We start from the raw sequence: 18574 nt of genomic DNA, 5'->3' as shown, positions 1-18574 counted from the left end.
GAGAGATAGAGTTACAGAAAATGAGAGGCAGAGACAGAGAGAAAGGTCCTCCTTCCGTTGGTTCACGCTGCATCGGCCGGAGCTGTGCCAATCAGAAGCCAGGAGCCAGGTGCTTCCTCCCGGTCTCCCATATGGGACTTGGGTCATCTTCTGCTGCTTTTCCCTGGCCACGACAGAGAGCTGGATTGGAAGAGGAACAGCCAGGACTAGAACTGGTGCCCATATGGGATGCTGGTGCCGCAGGCAGAGGATTAACCTACTGTGCCATGGCACTGCCCCCCCCACTTTTGTTTTTTTAAAGATTTATTTATTTATTTGAAAGTCAGAGTTAACAAAGAGAGAGAAAAGGAGAGGCAGAGAGACAAAGGGAGGTCTTCCATCTGCTGGTTCATTCCCCAGTTGGCTGCAACAGCTGGAACTGCGCCGATCTGAAGCCAGGAGCCTGGAGCTTCTTCTGGGTCTCCCACATGGGTGCCGGGGCCCAAGGACTTGGGCCATCTTCAACTGCTTTCCCAGGCCACAGCAGAGAGCTGGATGGGAAGTGGAGCAGCCAGGACTCAAACCGGCACCCATATGGGATGCCGGCACTGGAGGTGGTGGCTTTACCCGCTGTGTCATAGCACCAGCCCTGGATGCATTTTTCATATGAGGATATTTGTAATATGTCAAGTTCTATGTATTTTGCATTTTAATTTAGAAATATTGAGTACCTACTATATATGCCAGCAATCTCCTAGGCCCTGGGGATAAAACATTTCAAAAGCAGATAACTTCTCCTGTAATCTGGAAATTTCACAGTCTGATTGGTAGACAGAAAATTTCTTAACAAACTAAGATTGTGAAAGTTGGCAGAGAACCAAACCATGATGACAAAGAGTAGCCACGTGACTCCTTGGATTAAATGCTGAAGAAAGACTATCTTTGGCTTTGATATTTATGTCAAGGTCTGAATGACAAGATTCTGCATGAGAGGAGGAGTTGTGGGAATTCTGGGAATGAAAATTTGCATGGAGACAACAGCTAATGCAAAGCCCTTAAGATGGGGAGAACTTGCCAATTCAGGAACAGAGTGTCCTTGACCAACGGAGGTGAGAGAGAGAATGGGAGAGAAAGTCAGAGGAAGGGGCAGTGTCCTATGCAGACATACTGTTAATATAAATGGATAGGCATTGTACATAAATATGAGCAATTAGGACCTCAGGTATGGGCAGCTTGATGGGTGCCTGAAACCACAGACAGTACTGAACTATATATATATTTTTCCCTATGCACATATTTAATTCCTTTTTCATGGTAACTAAGCATTTTTGATGTACTGTGGCTACAGCTTTTATAGTTGGAAATACAAGAGCAAAAGGATGAATTCCTTTGTCTTTATCATTTTGCACACTGTAAGATTTGTTCTTATTATAGATCTAGGCAATCTCAGCATACGATATTTTTTTCTTTAGTGATAAAGCCAAGAGCTTTTACCTTCTCACTTAACGGAAGCACTTTATACCTTCTCTTTGGCATGTCTTAGCTGCCAGGATCACTTCTCTTGTGCTTTGAGGCCACTATTAAGTAAAATAAGGCTTACTTAAATACAAACACTCCAGTCCTACAGCAGTTGATCTGATAACTGAGATGGCTACCAAGTGACTGTTGGGCCTGTAGCCTGTACAGTATGGATAAACCTACAGAGAGATGATTCAGTTCCCAGAGAGGATGGAATAGTAGGGCAATAGATCTCGCCACACTAGTCAAAATGATGTACAACCTAGAGGCCAGCGCTGTGGCTCACTAGGCTAATCCTCCACCTGCAGCGCCAGCATGCCGAGTTCTAGACCTGGTCGGGACGCCGGATTCTGTCCCGGTTGCTCCTCTTCCAGTCCAGCTCTCTGCTGTGGAGTGCAGTGGAGGATGGCCCAAGTCCTTGGGCCCTGCACCCCATGGGAGACCAGGAGAAGCACCTGGCTCCTGGCTTTGGATCAGCGTGGTGCGCTGTCCACAGTGCGCCAGCCACAGCGGCCATTGGGGGGTGAACCAAAGGAAAAGGAAGAACTTTCTCTCTGTCTCTCTCTCACTGTCCACTCTGCCTGTAAAAAAAAATAAATAAATAAAACAAAAATAAATAAATAAATAAATAAAACCTAGAAATCATGTGTTTGGTTGACTACGGGTAACTGGAACCATAGAAAGCAAAAGCATATAAATGGCGGGGACTGGTGTTTGTGGTCTGTGGTATTGTGGAATATGTTAATGACCAAGAGAGGAAATAGCAGGGAAAGGGTACTGAGCTTATAAATTGGACTGGGTGGACAGAATACATTTCTTTGTTTTTTTAATTAAGATTTATTTATATACTTGAGAGGCAGAGTTACAGACAGACAGAGGGAGAGAGGGAGAGACAGAAACATCTTCCATCCACTGGTTCATACCCCAGATGGCCGCAATGGCCGGAGCTGGGCCCATCCGAAGCCAGAAGCCAGGAGCTTCTTCCAGGTCTTCCATGTGGGTGCAAGGTCCCAAGCACTTGGGCTATCCTTTACTGCTTTCCCAGGCCACAGCAGGGAGCTAGATTGGAAGAGGAGCAGCAGGGACTTGAACCAGTGCCTATATGGGATGCTGGCACCGCAGGTGGATGCCTAACCTATATGCCACAGCACCATCCCCCACAGAAAAATTTCTGCATATGATATTTGAGTTAGACTTGAGAAATACTTGAGTAAAAAAAAAAATTTAAAACATGAAGGAGTTACCCACACCTATATCTGAAGGAAGAGTTTTTCAAAGAGAGAAACAACCAGGGCCAAAGCTAAGGCAGCAACATGCCCAGTATATGAAGGTACACCAAGGGGACAGGTGTGGCTTGAACAGGTGGGTAAGACTGACAGATGAAAGACTGGGGGGCGCTTATGTAAATGCTTCCTAACAAGAGCATAACTCCATCAGTTCTCAGTGCAGATGGTACTTTTTTTTTTTCTTAAAGATTTATTTATTTATTTATTTGAAAGGCAGAGTTACAGAGAGGCAGAGGCTGAGAGAAAGTGAGAGAGGTCTTCCATCTGCTGGTTCACTCACTCACTCCTCAAATGGCCACATCCACCATAGCTGAGGCCATGCGAAGCCAGGAACCAGGAGCTTCTTCCGGGTCTCCCATGTAGGTCGAGGGGCCCAAGCACTTGGGCTGTCTTTCACTGCCTTCCCAGGCAGTCAGCAGAGAGCTGGACCGGAAGAGGAGCATCCAGGACACAAGTCCACGCCCACGTGGGATGCAGCTGCCATATTATTCTCAGATGTCTTAAAACCCTCTCTGTTACCTGTGGTTTTAAAACTTTTTTAAATTACTATAATAAATATTCACAAAAGTGCATAGACATAGGTGCATGGCACAATGAATTCTCATAACTCCGCAGGTCGAATGTCACAATATTGTGAGTACCTCACAAACTCCCGGAACTCCTCTCAGTCGTTACCCTCCAAACACCATTGCTATTTGATGTTTCACAGTACATTTTAGTTTGCTTGTGTTTGCTACTTTTTCTCCTGAAACCATCAAGTTCATATTCCTGTAGATTTTCCTTCTTTCTCTTCTGTGTTACAGCAGGAACTATTTTGCTTTTGTATGTGATTCTATAATTTTTCCATCCATTCTTCCATGAATAGTCATGTGGGTAGTTCATAACATTCAGCTATAAAATTTAATGTCTTCATGGGAATGCATGGCCACTTGTATTTAGGCATTTATTTCTGTAAAAATGTGATTAATAAGTCACTTAAAAAATCTAGAAGCTCTGTGAAGGCAAAGATGTTTTGTGTTGGCATTTCACCTGTCTCATAGGTTAGTATTTGTCCATCAATAGTGAGGGTAATTAATATTCTCAATGAATTAATTAATGAACTAATAATAGAAATGTGAAAGACCTGTTCCCAGCCTTGTCCTTTTGTTAGCTTTGCTGTATGTGTGTGAGTGTGTTTTGGCTAACCTAGGAAAAATGCGATTTACAGCAGTATTTTCTGAAGGAGAAGCATGTTCCAAGACTCCTACCTCCAGTTGTGAAATACTAGAAGATTAGCCACTCCTGTTATTCAGGGAGGTCAGATATACTCATATTTGGAACATATCCCAGTTGTGAGCTCGGTTTCAACCTCCCATTTCTTGTAACTATTTCATCCTTGGAAAAGCTTCTGAAAATATTTTGTTGTCTCCTCACACTTAGAAATGAGAATTTCAGACTATAGATAGTGATGTAAGAACATTCAGTTATGTATAAAATTTCCTACTGTAAAGCAATGAATGGTGGTGAATTAGCTATCCCCTTCAAAAGAAAGAAAATTGAGATAGTATGCAATCTCTTAAAAGCATCGATCTTACAAAAGTTACAAAATGATAAGCTCAGTATCATTTCATTAATATTCTGTATTCTTAACTCTCTTACATGATTTTGCATTCTTAAACTATACCTTTTATTAATAAAACTGGCAACTTAGTACATATTGAAACATTCCATTTCCAATAAAGATACGATGAAAATAATGTTTCATCATTTTCCATGGAGTGCATGTCTGTATATCTTTAACAAATTTAAATTAGCACAGTCCTTTGCATTTATTTCTTTTTTCAGAGTTAACAATCATCTCCAGTGTAGGCCTGTAGGAATATACTTAATGAGAACCGAGCATCACCATTAGTTTGATTGTTGCAGTTCTCATGCTACTGTACTGCAGGCATGTGGAAGTTCTTTGCCAGATGTGACAGAGGTCTCCTGTAACATGTCAGAAAGAACAAGAATGATTGGTGTGAAAATTCATTGCCTCTTAAGTTCATTTCCTCTCTTCCCTGTCCCCTGACCCAGAGCCGAATTCGCAGAATGTGGAATGACACGGTTCGAAAGCAGTCAGAGTCGTCCTTTATCACCGGAGACATAAACAGTTCAGCGTCACTCAACAGAGGTAATTAGAAACGATTTTTCATATTTATTACTTTTCTGATTACTTTAAGAAGTTCCTAAATGCATTTCTTTATTTATCCCCTTGTCTTATGTGACAGGAACATAGGGAAGGGCATGAAACCTGGCTGAGTGAGGCAGTGTGTTCCATTATTCATAAGCCTTAAAAAAAAAAAAAAAACCTGGATTTTTCAGGAAACATTTTGTGAATGGAAGTTAGAAAAGGAGAAACTTCTTTTTCTAGTCATCTGCCACCACTATACACTGGTGAGCTGTCAGGCCTCATTGGAAGCAGTGGAAATGGGCAATTATGTGGCTAAATAGCTGGCCAAGCTTCATAGGGTTCCACATTGTCCCAGGTAGAAGGCAATTTCACAGTCTATGTGGAAGTAAAAATACACTGTCTAATACGTACTTAAGGCAATGTGTACTTGGGAAAAATAACATTTAATAGTAATATATAAAGACTTATACAGATAATATGGGCTATTTAAGTATCTAGAAGAAAAAGACTTTTAATGTTTATCATGGTTTTTTGTGTGTCTGTGCCTCTGGTGAAAATGTCCCTTGTGCATCATTAAGAATTGAAGTGAAATTCCCTTAATCTACTATTTTGTTTCTAGCCATTTTTTTTATTCTGCATTTCTGTGTGTGTGTGTGTGTGTGTGTCTGTCTGTGAATAAAACAGATTGATCCACAGCACAAATGACTAGATTACAACATTTGTGAAGAGCAGGAGGATACTAATCCTTGGAAACATTAGAATGTAGTTTTCTCAGAAGGTGATGTTTGTGAAGAGCATGGTTGGTTTGGTTTCTTTGGCTTACCTCCCAACTAGAGCTATTAACCAGTTCTCCACCTGTTTCTATCAGCTTTGGCTTGTATCTGCTGCTTAGAAACAAGTGGTGGTATAGTTACTGCTTATGATTAAAAAGACTCAGATGCTCATGTTCTTAATTATTTTTACTCAAGTAAGTTGTGTCTTATTTATATAAACAAATTAGTAGAAGTGTGTAAGCTGAATTTGATAAAGAGATCCATGTTTTAATATAATCTTAATTGAATTTTATGTTATTTGGGGCAACAATGTAGCAACTATAATCTAATGATGATTTAAAATTATCAATATCATTTCTGTTTAATAAAGAACACTGAGTGAGAATATCCTTCCAGATGTGAATAAAATGTATTAAAATACAATAATTACCTTTTTGTGTTTTGTTTAATTATTAGTTTGCTTTTATTTGCTAGAGTATATTCAGTTAGACTATTTCAAATACTGTTTTTCAATTAATTTTAATATTTAATTGGTGAAATTATTTAAATATTAGCACTCTAACTTTTTGACTTTACTTTCCAAATAGAGTACTAATCACTTACAAATACCTTTGAAGCCCAGAAATTAATTTGCATACAGAATGACTAATTTTCCTTATTTTTTAAATAATCCCATGCTTAATTTACAGTAGAAAGAAAGCTATACATATCAGCAGGTTTTGTTGTTACAAGTTTCTTGATTTTAATAATAAAAGCAGTCAGAGATTAATTGTTTATACCGAAGATGAAATATGATTTTTTTGATGAATAAAGTATATAAAATTATTTTGTCTAGCATTGTGTTTTAAAGTTATGGAAAGATAGTAAAATACATGACCTTAGTAAAAGCTGCTTTAAATGGATAAATATTTTTTGATATTTATGTATGTATTTATTTATTTGAATGGCAGAGTTAGAGATGTAGAGGCAGAGAGAGAGACAGAGAGAAAGGTCTTCCATCCACTGGTTCACTCCCCAAATGGCCTCAATGGCTGGAACTGGGACAATCTGAAGTCAGGAGCCAGGAGCTTCTTTGGGTCTCCCACCTGGGTACCAGGGCCCAAGAAATTGGGCCATCTTCTACTGCCTTCCCAGGCACATTAGCAGGGAGCTAGATTGAACACTGAGCAGCTAGGACATGAACTGGTGCCCATATGGGATGCCAGCATTGCAGGCAGCTGCTTTACCTGCGACGCCACAGCACCGGCCTCAAATGGATAACTTTTTATGACTTTTCAGTCAATCCTATTAAAAATTGTTAGTATTTATTTCCTTCCCTGCAATTCCATCTCCAGAATTTTATCAATGTATAATGTAATGATATGTGAATGACTAGGTAAATTTAAAATAAATGTAAAGAAATTAAGAATATTTTAATTGACTAGTTAGATGCTTAAGTCTGTTTATTAAAATCTCCTATTTTAAAGGATATTTCTTAAAGCTATTGAACAAAGTTTATAGAATTTCCTGTGACACTGAGTACCCTACTCTGAAAATGACTTGGGAGAGAAAGTTAAAGTATAAGTTGAAGATGTGGCCAGGAAGTGGTCTTTTTCATCAAGGTATATAGTCTTCCTTTCACTAAGTGACTTTACGATGCTAGAAGTCACAGTGATCCTCTTCATTTCCTGTAGTAAATTCTTAGCCCCCCTCCCCAGGTCAGAAACTCCTGATTTTATTCTCATCTCATTTTTTTTTTTAGATGAGTACAGTACTTTAAAATTTATTTCTTCATATGAAATCTCCTAAGATAGTCTTTAACCTCCTTCTTTAATCTTGTTTCCCAGGGTCCTATCTTCCCTGCATTCAGGCGTGTGTATCATATTTAGGTAGGTGACATCCAAGATTCATCTTCCAGATACACACTTCAGTCACCTCAGCAACATACCCACTTCTGTTTACTCCACAGCTTATGTGCTCGGTTATTACAGTACACACCCCGAGACTGCATCTGCACATCTTCATGTATCTTAACTTACCACTCATTCTCAGTTTGTTACAGCCAGAAATTTTTAAAATTCAAACTCCATTTTTCTTTCTTTTTAAGTTAGTTAGATATATTGAATTTCTTATTTTTATCTTTTAAGTAGTTTTGACCCTTGAAAACTACAAGTTGTTATCTAAAATAGTCCTATTTTACTTAGGTTTTCTTTCCTATTCATATCACTACCCAATTCATCAAGAGTATTTTTTTTAATTTTGTATGTCTTATCATCTATTCTCCAAATAATAATCATTATCATCTATAGGATCAATTAAGAATAAAAAACCCACCATGCAATGCAAACTACTTAAAATGGTTTTTATTTTTTTAAGCCATCTCTAATACTCTGTGCTTGAACCAGTTTGTTGATCCTATGTGCGAGACTGTCTTTTTAGCTTTCCCAATATGATAAACTTGATTACTGTTGAATTTTCTTCCTTGGAATCATGTGAAATTCCGGAAGAGTAACTGATACTTTTCAATGGGGGTACTAATTCCTACATATTCTCTTTGGTAATTTGTTTTTTGGTCACATCATCTCTTTAAATCCTCCCCTTACATCTGTACCTTAAATAATTGTATTTATGAAGATGTTTCCTAAAAATGTTTCTTCTTCATTTCAACTATTTTTCTCCCACAACTTGTTTGGTACAATGTCACATACTCAGGCAAATCCAGAATTTCAAGTTAATTTGATTGACACTCTAATACACACACAGGTAGAAGGAGCGTTAGAGGAGACATAAAATGATGGCAAGGAAGCTTAACTGACCCAACCGTTAAGTTTTTCACTCACTTTTAGGATGGTTTATTCATTGCCTAAATATTTGTTCTTTTACACATTCCTTGAAAATTTTGTCAGTGCCCAATCCCAAGAACCTCAAAGTCTTTTGGAAATAGAAATCAATCTACAATAGCTCCAACTTCTTGTTAAGTGGAGGGAAGGACTCGTAGCTACAGTAGCCTTTCGCACCCATATGTCCCATACATCTCTGTTGATCAAAATGCATTTTGTACAGTTTTGATTAATAATCCCTCTAAAACTTGAGTTCGATCTAAAAATCAAGTAACTGCTAAGAAATTCCTCTGGCCAAAACATTAATTGTTATATATTTCCACTTTTTTGTAAATCATTATAAAGTTAGAATATTTTCTTAAATTAGATCTTATTAGGATCTTTCTCATTATAAATACTATAATTGTATTTCCCATTTTCTTATATTTGGGTAGAGCAAAGTCAGAAATTTTTGCTTAAAATCAAGTTTTTCTAGGTAGCTCCTACCAATTTTGCATTTTTGTGTGATTTGTAAAAAGCTGTCCCACTCTCCCTGTCAGCCAAGAAGTTGTTACAAAAATATACTCCCTGCAAAGTGGTAGAATTAGAAAAAAAGACATTTGTTCCTTGGGAACAGTAGCATGGCCATAATCATAGATTCTTATTTTCTCCAACCTCCCATCCCCCAGCTACTCAACCTCCCATACAAGTTCAAGTGATAACAAAATGTTTTCAGGGAGATCTAACCAATAAGCCTACATTTAAGCCAAATTTAGGTATTATCTATCAGAATGCTGATCTGCAGATCTGTAGCACTAATTTTAAATACTGCTGGATCCTTTTTCCAAGTTCTGATTCATATTAATCTGCATAAACTTTCTCAGTAAATGTATGTAATCAATAACATTATAAAAGCCAATAACAATGCATGTATTTTCTTATATTTTAAGCATATATTTTGGCTCTCAGCTGGTGATACAACTACCTGCCTAAAAGTGACCTTACTTGTTGGGCACATCACTGATACAAAGGAGAAAGACATCACCATCAAATAGCCCTGCAAGCACTTGAGTTCCTTGTTGTGATTTTGCATAGTAGTTTTAAGAGTGAACACAGAGTTTTTATTCGAGTGATTTTGACAAATTGGTTTAACTTCTCAGGGTCTATGCAAAGGATATAAATAGTACCAATTTCAAAAAGTCCTTGAGAGGAATAAATAAGTTAACACACATGAATTGCTTACAACAGTGCCTAGAACATACTAAGTATTATTATTATGTTATTATTGTCTATTCAGAGGCTAACATATTTTCAGATAAGTGAAAACTTGTCCTTGCCATTGCTCTTAAATAATCAGATATTAAAATTCATCATTCACTGTCAAAAGTTTCCTTTCCTTCTATTTTCCAGAAATAGAGGGAGGGAATTGAGGAAGTTACCTGAATGCTAAGTAAAACAAATAGTAATTTACCTAGAATGGTGCTGTTCTTGAAGCTAATGAAAAGAATATACCAATAAAACTCATTTGTATCTTCTACATTAGAAATTAAATTTACATTATGTCTGCATACTAGTATTTTCCACTTTTGTTTTGTAATGATTATTTTAGCATCGGAGAAATAAAATATATTATGTGTCTTCTCCAAACCATACAAAATGATATAAGCCGACATTGCTTTCTCTTTTTTCCATATCCCAACCTACTCTTCAGAAGGTTGGAGAACACTACTTCAATTCAGACAGCACTGCCGAGGAAGCAGTAGGAAGCAGTCAAGTCAGAGCTGGCATGACTCTGGCTAGATTTGAACTCTTCTCTTCACCGAGGCTATATTATCCTCCCCAGGAGGGTTGCCCCTGGGGCAGAGAAAATAATTGACCGGTTGCCTCATTCATATTCAAGCTTCTAATCATATGATATCTTTAAATAAAAATCCAAATGGAAAAATCTAAGTGGCACTTGATTGCCATTCATGATTTATGTACATTAATGCGACCAGGGTAAAATGCTCATACTCTTTCACTGTACTTTATTGATGCCAACAAATAAAATTTGACTTACATTCATAAAATATGCTTGTTGCCCCAAAGCCTTGCTTATCTGAAATTTGAAAAAAAAAAAAAAGATTGGTTGTAAATATTTTGTAAATATTAACCAATTTTCTAATAAAATCTGACACCTATTTGTGAAATTTGCCAAACAGTTAAAAATGAGCCTGTATTATTTCTGTAACTAACAAATCAGGGTAGCCTATAAAGCAAGGTAGAGCTTTGTTTTGTTTTGTTTTGTTTTTGTTTGTTTTGTTATAAGAATTAAGATGGTATGAATGCAAATATTCATATAAATATCCAATGACGCTGGTAAAGATTTATTTGAGACAATCCCTTATATATCTATTTTTAGTATTTTTGTCCTTTACATTCTTATATAAATGAGGCAGAATTGCTCTCCATGTCAGTCTCTTTGTACGTGTTGTTAATAAAGACACGATCAGAAAAAGTGCAATAAAATAAAGCAATCAGTGCTCTGAATGTCAGCTTAATAACATCAGTGCAGACTAGGTACAGATTTTGAAAGTAATGTGCCAAGTCAGAGAATGAAACAGTACTATTAAAACCCTGATTCCTGACACAAGGTGGGGCAAAGAATTATTAGAATAAACTCTCCATTCAAGTGGCAAAATGAAATATATTAGATATTGATTGTCAGTCAATCGGGGCAAAGGTTGGCTACGGCTGTAAAAGAAAACCTCTTTAAATGCTTACTCAGCAGGTCCTTCTTGGGCCAAAGCCCAAGAACTGTGCCTCTTTGATGTGACTCCTTCAGGTAACCATTGTTTGCATTTTTTACTCTTATGACTTACTTAAACCTTTCATACAACCCTTTACAAAATGGATTCTCTATCTTTGTAGAGTTCTTATTTTTATGCTTTATTAACTGGTTGCTTTATATTTAGTTGGCAGTCTCTCTTAGCTGTCTTGTAAATCAAATGAGATACCTGGATACATTTTAAAGATGAGTGCTGTAGAAAATTTCCACTTAGATATGAAATATTCCTGCTATTTCAAATAAGTCACTGAAGATGCAATTGATCCCAAAAATTATCCATTTAGAGTTAAATATGAAGACTCCAACTTAGGAATTGCTGGAATTCTTTTCTGGTATTTTGTATATGCATTTGCATACTGTACACTGTTCATTTTTCCTTACTTATTGACTTATATCCACCAGGAAATCTTGTTTCTTGATGTAAAATAACTTGCCAGGATCACAGGTCTAGTAAGGGCAAAACCTGGATTCAAAACTAAGTCTCTGTCCCACAAAACCCTACTCATGATAACAAAAATATTCATACTTCTCATACAGTGACATTTTTTCATGAAACTTGCTGAAAATCCCAATAATGGCTTTTTTTTCAAAAATGTATTTTAAAATATTTCTTTTATCACCTACTATGGAAAACAGATATCCTTAACAGTGCAGTTACTCACATGTTTCTTATTTTTTCTCATATTATTGATTTGTTTCTACTTTCTTTTGTTCTAAGTACAGTTCTTTAGAGTGGATTCATTCTACTCATGTAGTAAGAGGAAAACTTTTAAAAACTGTTACTACAGTTTAAATATTATGGTCATTCTACTCTTTCCTAGAAAATTTTAAAGCATTTTATTGGTAGAACCCTTTTTTCTTTTTTTTTTAGTTCTTTATATTTTAGGAAAAGGATGAAAATTCTGATCAAGGCAAAGGTGTTTAAAGTAAAAAAAAAAAAAAAAAAAGACAGGTAAATAGCTTCTTCCTATGACTATTTAGTAAAAGAACCAAAGCTATAACTTTTCCCAGCTCTTTGTACCCCTGAGTTTATAATTCTTGAAACTTTGTTCTTCTCTGTCCGGACAATACAGTAATGCCTAGAACAAACAAAAATGCTATTTTCAGAAAAGTGTTATAAATTAAACTTCTTATTAGTTTTTGTTCTAATTTTGGTCTTAACAAAGTCTTGAAAATGCCTAATAATTTAAAATTTAAAAGCAAGTAAAACCTGATATCTCTCATTGGAAAAAAAAAGTTCCCACTGTAATAAAAACAGAAAAGTTGTGATGATAGGAATGTAACATGTAATATATCAGAGTACTCATTCTTGCAAATTATTTTTTTCTAACAAATAGGTTACATTAACTCATATCTGTTATTTTGAAGTAAATAGGTATTAATTCAATTACATGAAAAGTTAAAATGTGAAAGGAGGATATATGTTTAGCAAAAATGGGCCACTTGAGAAAAAAGACACCTAAATTGTCATTTCTAGTAATTGTGTAATAGCCAATTAAAATAGCTCCTGTTGAATTACTTACAAAGGTTTGCACTTTCTGTAGCCTTATATACTGCATGCCATTTTAAAGTTAGCATTTAGGTAACAGACTGTCATGATTTCTATCATAAGATTTCCTCATAACTTAACCTTATAAGAAATGTGTATGCTTTGAGACACAGACAAGTCACCCAACATACCACAGAAGGTAATATACAACTCTGGAAAATCACTAGAGAATTAAGATTTGAGAGGATAAACAGAGTGAAGGATGAGAGTCAATCTTGATTTAGGAAAGTAGCAACAGTACATTTCCTGAACCAGCCTGTATCAGAGCTTATATGATTGCATGATAAAGGAAGCCTTCTCTGAACAACACTATCAAAATATATTTTCATGGATATCTTTTTTAATTAGTACTGTTTTTGAAATATATATACATATATATTTCAGTGTTAAAGTTCCAGTTTTAGTCAAGACCTTCAGCATGTAAACTTGCATAATTTGCACAGTATAAAAAAGCATGCCAAGTTTAAGCACTAAGCAACACCAAAAGTCATATTTTCTTAATTTCATAAATTATATTTGTAGTCAGTGATACTTTATATTTGTTTGAATTTTTCTAAAGTTGGCAAAAATGCACAGCAGTGTAAGAATTACAAATAAATACAGCTGTGGAATTGACTATATATCATTAGTAGATTATCAAGAAGTAATCTGATTTTGAGAAAATGCATTGCGTAGCTACGGAATGAATAGCAAAGATAAACAATCTTTGATAAATACATTTGATTTACTAAACAGAGTTGTGGTTTATTGTTATTTAGTTTGTGGTAAAGCAAAATTGGCTTGTTATATTTGAGCTCAGTATTCTTTGATCTGAATACTATACTAAAGAATTCTAAATGTCTTAAGTTAATCGAACACAGAAGTACATGCTTCGACCACAGAAGATGAACTGTAGAGGTAAAGGGCTGATGACTTTAAGTTCATCACTTCTGCTGCAAGTCATCCACTTTAATGGTCGTGAAGCAAAGATCAACCTAGAGCTCTGGATGCCAATCCCACAAGTACTGGCTGAATAGTCAGAAAGCCTAGGATCTCTGAGTAGCTTTGTGTTCAGGATTTATGTGAAAAATGTCCCTATCTAATGGCTTAGCTTCTTCATCTCCCATATGACATTGTTGTGTTCCATATCATGGGGGAAACTGTAAAAAAATGACAGCTTAAAACTTTTAAAAATGCAAAATTTAGATTTTAGATTACAGAAAACTTTTTAAAAACGGAAAGATCACAGACTATATGAAAAGACACATAAGGTTATTGTCTCAAAAATGAAACTGTACTCATAATAGGTGAGACTGCAGGGAAAAGTTGTAAGCAAAAGATACTCAGTTGATAAAATATTAGTGCCTTGGTCATATAAAAATGTCTACAAGTCAATAAAAATTCAACAACTCAGTCTAAAGGAGGGAAAACAGAAGGGCAGAAGATTCACAAAAAAGAAAACTTTATGGCCAGTGAACACAGCAAAAATTACTCGTATGTTGGTCGCAATGGGAAATGCAAAATACAATAGCAGTATCTCATAATTGGATAAGGGAAAATGTCAGTCTGCCTATACTAAATCCCAACAAGAAGTTGAGAAATTTATACTGCTTGTGGGAACTTGTACTGCTACAAACACATTTGACAGCATTTGCAATGTGTTGTAAATTGAAAATGTATACAATGTAAGACCCAGCAATTCAAATTCAAAGTATTTATTGTACAAAAACCCTGCAACTTAACTTCTACATATTTATAATCTGGACAAGAAGACATGCTTAAAGCTTATCACTATAAAATAAGGACAATGGGACAGTAATGTCTCCAGTTCCCAGATCTCAAGTTCAGACATTATACAGCAGGCATTCAAAATATTTCATTTTATGGTGAACTAACAGTAACCCAATCTGTACTTTGGTCTAAATGTGTCATTGAAATCCATATTAATAGATTCCCAGTGAATGAATTAGCAATTAAAAGGAGCTGAAGTATCTCCAAACCATTTGAATGAAATTTAATAGGCAGGTTGATTAAAATTTAATAGCAAACTTGTTGGCTATTAAAAGTGCACAGTGTGATAAATCAAGATGTCAGCTCCTCAATTTATGACTTTAAAAAAATGATGAAAGAGCACTTGGCTTTCAACAAAATATTTCCTCTTTGGCACTTTGTCGTTTCATTAATTAAATTAATTAATTAAAACTTTTTAAAATGTGAAATTTAGTTTTCTGTGGGTTTGAAAATAATTAAAAATTAATTAAAACTTTTTAAAATGTGAAATTTTGTTTTCTGTGGTTTTGAAATTTATATAACTTCTAAGTTTATCAGGTAGACTTCATTAGTTTTTCTTTTAATAAACAAATTGGGCTTAATTTATATGTCTATCTCTATTTTACAAAGTAATCCTATAAAGTTGAATTGCTTATTGCTTGCTCTTTAGGTTGTATGTGTGTGTTGAACTTTGTTATACAAAAAATAGAAAACAAAATATTTAATAAGCAACACTTTTTAAATCAGTTCTCCGTAGTTCTAGAAATATCTTTTTACCTACTTAGTTTCTTTGCATTTGTTTACTTATTTTATAAGAATTACAAGATGAATATGAAACTAAAATAGCTGATATTACCAAAAAGCACAAGAGAAAAAAGTTAATGCTTTCCCACAAGGCTCATAATAAAATTATGGTGAGAATCCTAAAATTTATCAAATTATCCTAAAATTTAGAAAATTATTTTGTTACTATGTTCAAGTACAACCATAAGAGCTGTGTGTGACCTTGAATAAATAGTAGATGCATCTAGGCTTGTATCTTTATATATTGAGAACAAAGGATGAGATGGTGTTAAGATCTCACTCAGTTCTAAGTTATGGGTCATAATCTTTCTCCATAATGTTATACTGTCCTTAACTAGATGTTACATATGAACCTAATATGTATTATAGGCACATGTAATTCACTTTTTTCCAGTTTTCGTATTCATATGATACTTTATTTGCTAAAGAAAGAAACGTCATCTCTTTTCCCCTAAGTTATCTGACCTCTGAAAAACAAAATAATAAAAGCCACTGGAGTCTTTCCCTAGAAATAAATGCAGGCATGTGTGTGTGTGCACAGGTTAGCACACACACCCACACCCAAGGCATTTTACCTGCACTTTGAGGCTCTCCAAACTTCAGAGTTACCATCTCCCTGGGAAGGACCCTGGACTTGTGCCAAACTGAGTATTCTAATTCTGTAGAAAATATTATTAAAAACACAATGTTCATATGGAGAAAATTAAGACTCTGTTTTGGGCCAAAATTAAGAAATATGCTGGTATCACCCAACAGTAACTCTGCTTGTATATAGCTCTGATTTACATACAGAAGTCAAGCTATATATTGGAAATGGCCTCATTAAAAAATGTTATGACAAACCAAGGGAGAAAAACCAACAGAATCAAACGGAGGATGAGGTATTTTATAGAAGAAAGAACCCATGGGGTGATGCTATTTTATTGCAATAAAACAAACAGAACATGTGCTATCCTAAAGATTCATGCATAACAAGAACTTGAAAAATAAGGCGTATTGCTAAGGGATGATTGAAGAATGCTTGTATCCAGTTGGTTCATTAGATCTCTCAGGCCCTAATTGACAACTTTGGCCATCCAGTATGATCCAATAAGAATAAAGAAAAAAAAAATCTGAGGGACAGAGTGGCAATTCCTGTTATTTTAACAGCTTTTCAGTATACTTTTGTTAGCCTGCTGTCAAGAAGAAGCTTTTGAATTATGTTCCTGAATAATATAATGTGGATTCAAGTGAGATCCAGCTGTCATCCTTTCTAAGATCTGTTTCTTTTTTTTTTTCACTTCACTATTTCAAAGCATACGGATCTGCCTTAGATTCATAGTCCTCAGTTGCATATATCACACTGAACTCACCCAGACAAGGCTGCCATTCAAGACCTACCAATGTCAAAACACCCATTCTATTGTCAGAAGGAAAGAAATACTACCATTGTATGGTAAAACTATACATTTGCAAAGAATGTCCTCATTATTATTCCACTCAAAATTCACTCATTCAGAAATGGTTATATCAATCTCAATCTTCAGGTATAAAATAGAATAGAACCCTTCTTAAAATGCCTATTTATGATTCTATACTAATCTTTTCCCAGGAGCCCTGGGGTCTTTCTAAATAATTGCCATCAAAGCTGAGTTTTTCAATATGCAATATAAAAATCCTATTTGCTTTGTATGTCACTTTCACCAGAAATAAAGATTTTTATGGCTGAGCCTCTGTTGACAGCTGTATTGATGATTCACGTATGTTGAAATTCCGTCTTATTTTTCTGTGGTTTTATTAGAGAGCTAACCCTTGTTTTTGGCAGCAAAGAAGCAGGTATGAAAAGCCTATAGCTAGAATTTAATCAGTTGGATAATTAAGGAAGAGCTGTTTTTACACAGCCAATTAATTGTAAGCCCCAATTTGAGCCATTTACGTTGAATCACGGCAGGTTGTACTGTCGTTTGCCATTGTTATTAGTGGTATTAGTAGGAGTGTCCACAAGCTGGTATTCAACTACCATTTTATACTTCCAAATATTTATGATTGTTTCTGCTTTAACAGTATCAATAGTATAGTACCTGCTATACTACGAGAAAGAAATAAAAAAAAAATCACATTAGGAATTAGACAATTGGCATTCTTAAACTTTATTTACTCATAATTAATGAAATGACATAATTATTTATCATTGATAAAATGACTTCATTTTAGTTTTGTATTTTGAAGATGCCATCAATTTCATCTAAGTTTTTTTTTTTTCATTAATTAAATGAGCTGTAGAAAATATTCCAGTAAAATTGGTAGAAAGCCATGGAAAAACCTTCAGGTATTTCATTTTCCTGAAGCTTACAATCCAGTGAAAATCAGCATGAAACATTGTTTTCACATACGTACTAGTCACACTACCCTTCCCACCCACGGAGCAAGGGGTGGGGGAAAACTCTAACTTACTCTTGTCTTCAAACTGACTAACCAGTAAGCTTCACTTTTCAGCTGAAAAACAGTGACAGATGGTCTGTAAACACTGAACCTCTTGGAAGTCTTCAGTAATTTCACAGCTGTTAGAGGGAAGTTTACAAACCAGAAGTTAGTTGCAGGGAAGAGGAAGAGACAGAGAAGACAGAATCCAGGAGGATAGTGTCAGAATTCAAAGTGACCTAAGTCAGCTGGGGAAACAGCCAGAAGCAAACAGAGTAGACTTAGCAAAGACAAGTGAAATGCATGCAGCTCAAGAGAACAGGCAGACATGAACTTGCACATGAAAGATGGAGTAAGACAGGGTCTGCCCAAGTTTTCAGTCAGAACACCTAGGCATCTGCAGGCAGCCGCGTTGGCTTTGGTTTTGATCCCGTTTTATTTTTTGGTGTCAGGGCCACCATTCAAAAGTATAATTTAAGTGTCAGAATATGAATGTGGACTGCGGGACCCATGTGATTAATACCTCCTGGAATGTGTTCTTGTTTGTGATGGGATGGTGACAGCAAAAGAAAACTCTTGAGGTCACTCTAAGACCTGGGTATCCAGGAAAATGTACTGACTTTTCCCTTTTGGTAAATCAAAGGGGAATCATGTGGATTGCATATTTCTTTACTCAGACATATCCCTTACTATCACACTAACAAATCCACAGAACTTTACCTATATCTTTGCACTCTTT

At 35.6% G+C, this 18574-nt stretch overlaps 1 protein-coding gene across 18 annotated transcripts in view; it reads left to right on the top strand.

The window, feature by feature from the left end:
• Positions 1-18574, top strand: part of ADGRL3 (adhesion G protein-coupled receptor L3) — an 868573-nt gene that overhangs the window by 838953 nt on the left and 11046 nt on the right. For 17 of the 18 annotated variants that reach the window (XM_051819791.3, XM_051819792.3, XM_089302717.1 and 14 more), the window contains one exon: positions 4839-4935. In XM_051819791.3, coding sequence (XP_051675751.3) covers positions 4839-4935 — 97 coding nt within the window. Of the gene's footprint in view, positions 1-4838; positions 4936-7534; positions 7577-18574 lie in introns of all 18 variants that reach the window. The other variant, XM_051819785.3, reaches the window with a different exon arrangement.

Source organism: Oryctolagus cuniculus, chromosome 8, assembly GCF_051225735.1.
Source record: "Oryctolagus cuniculus isolate XC-2025 breed Fujian yellow rabbit chromosome 8, ASM5122573v1, whole genome shotgun sequence".
NCBI lineage: Eukaryota > Metazoa > Chordata > Mammalia > Lagomorpha > Leporidae > Oryctolagus > Oryctolagus cuniculus.
This window is presented reverse-complemented; position numbering and strand designations above follow the sequence as displayed.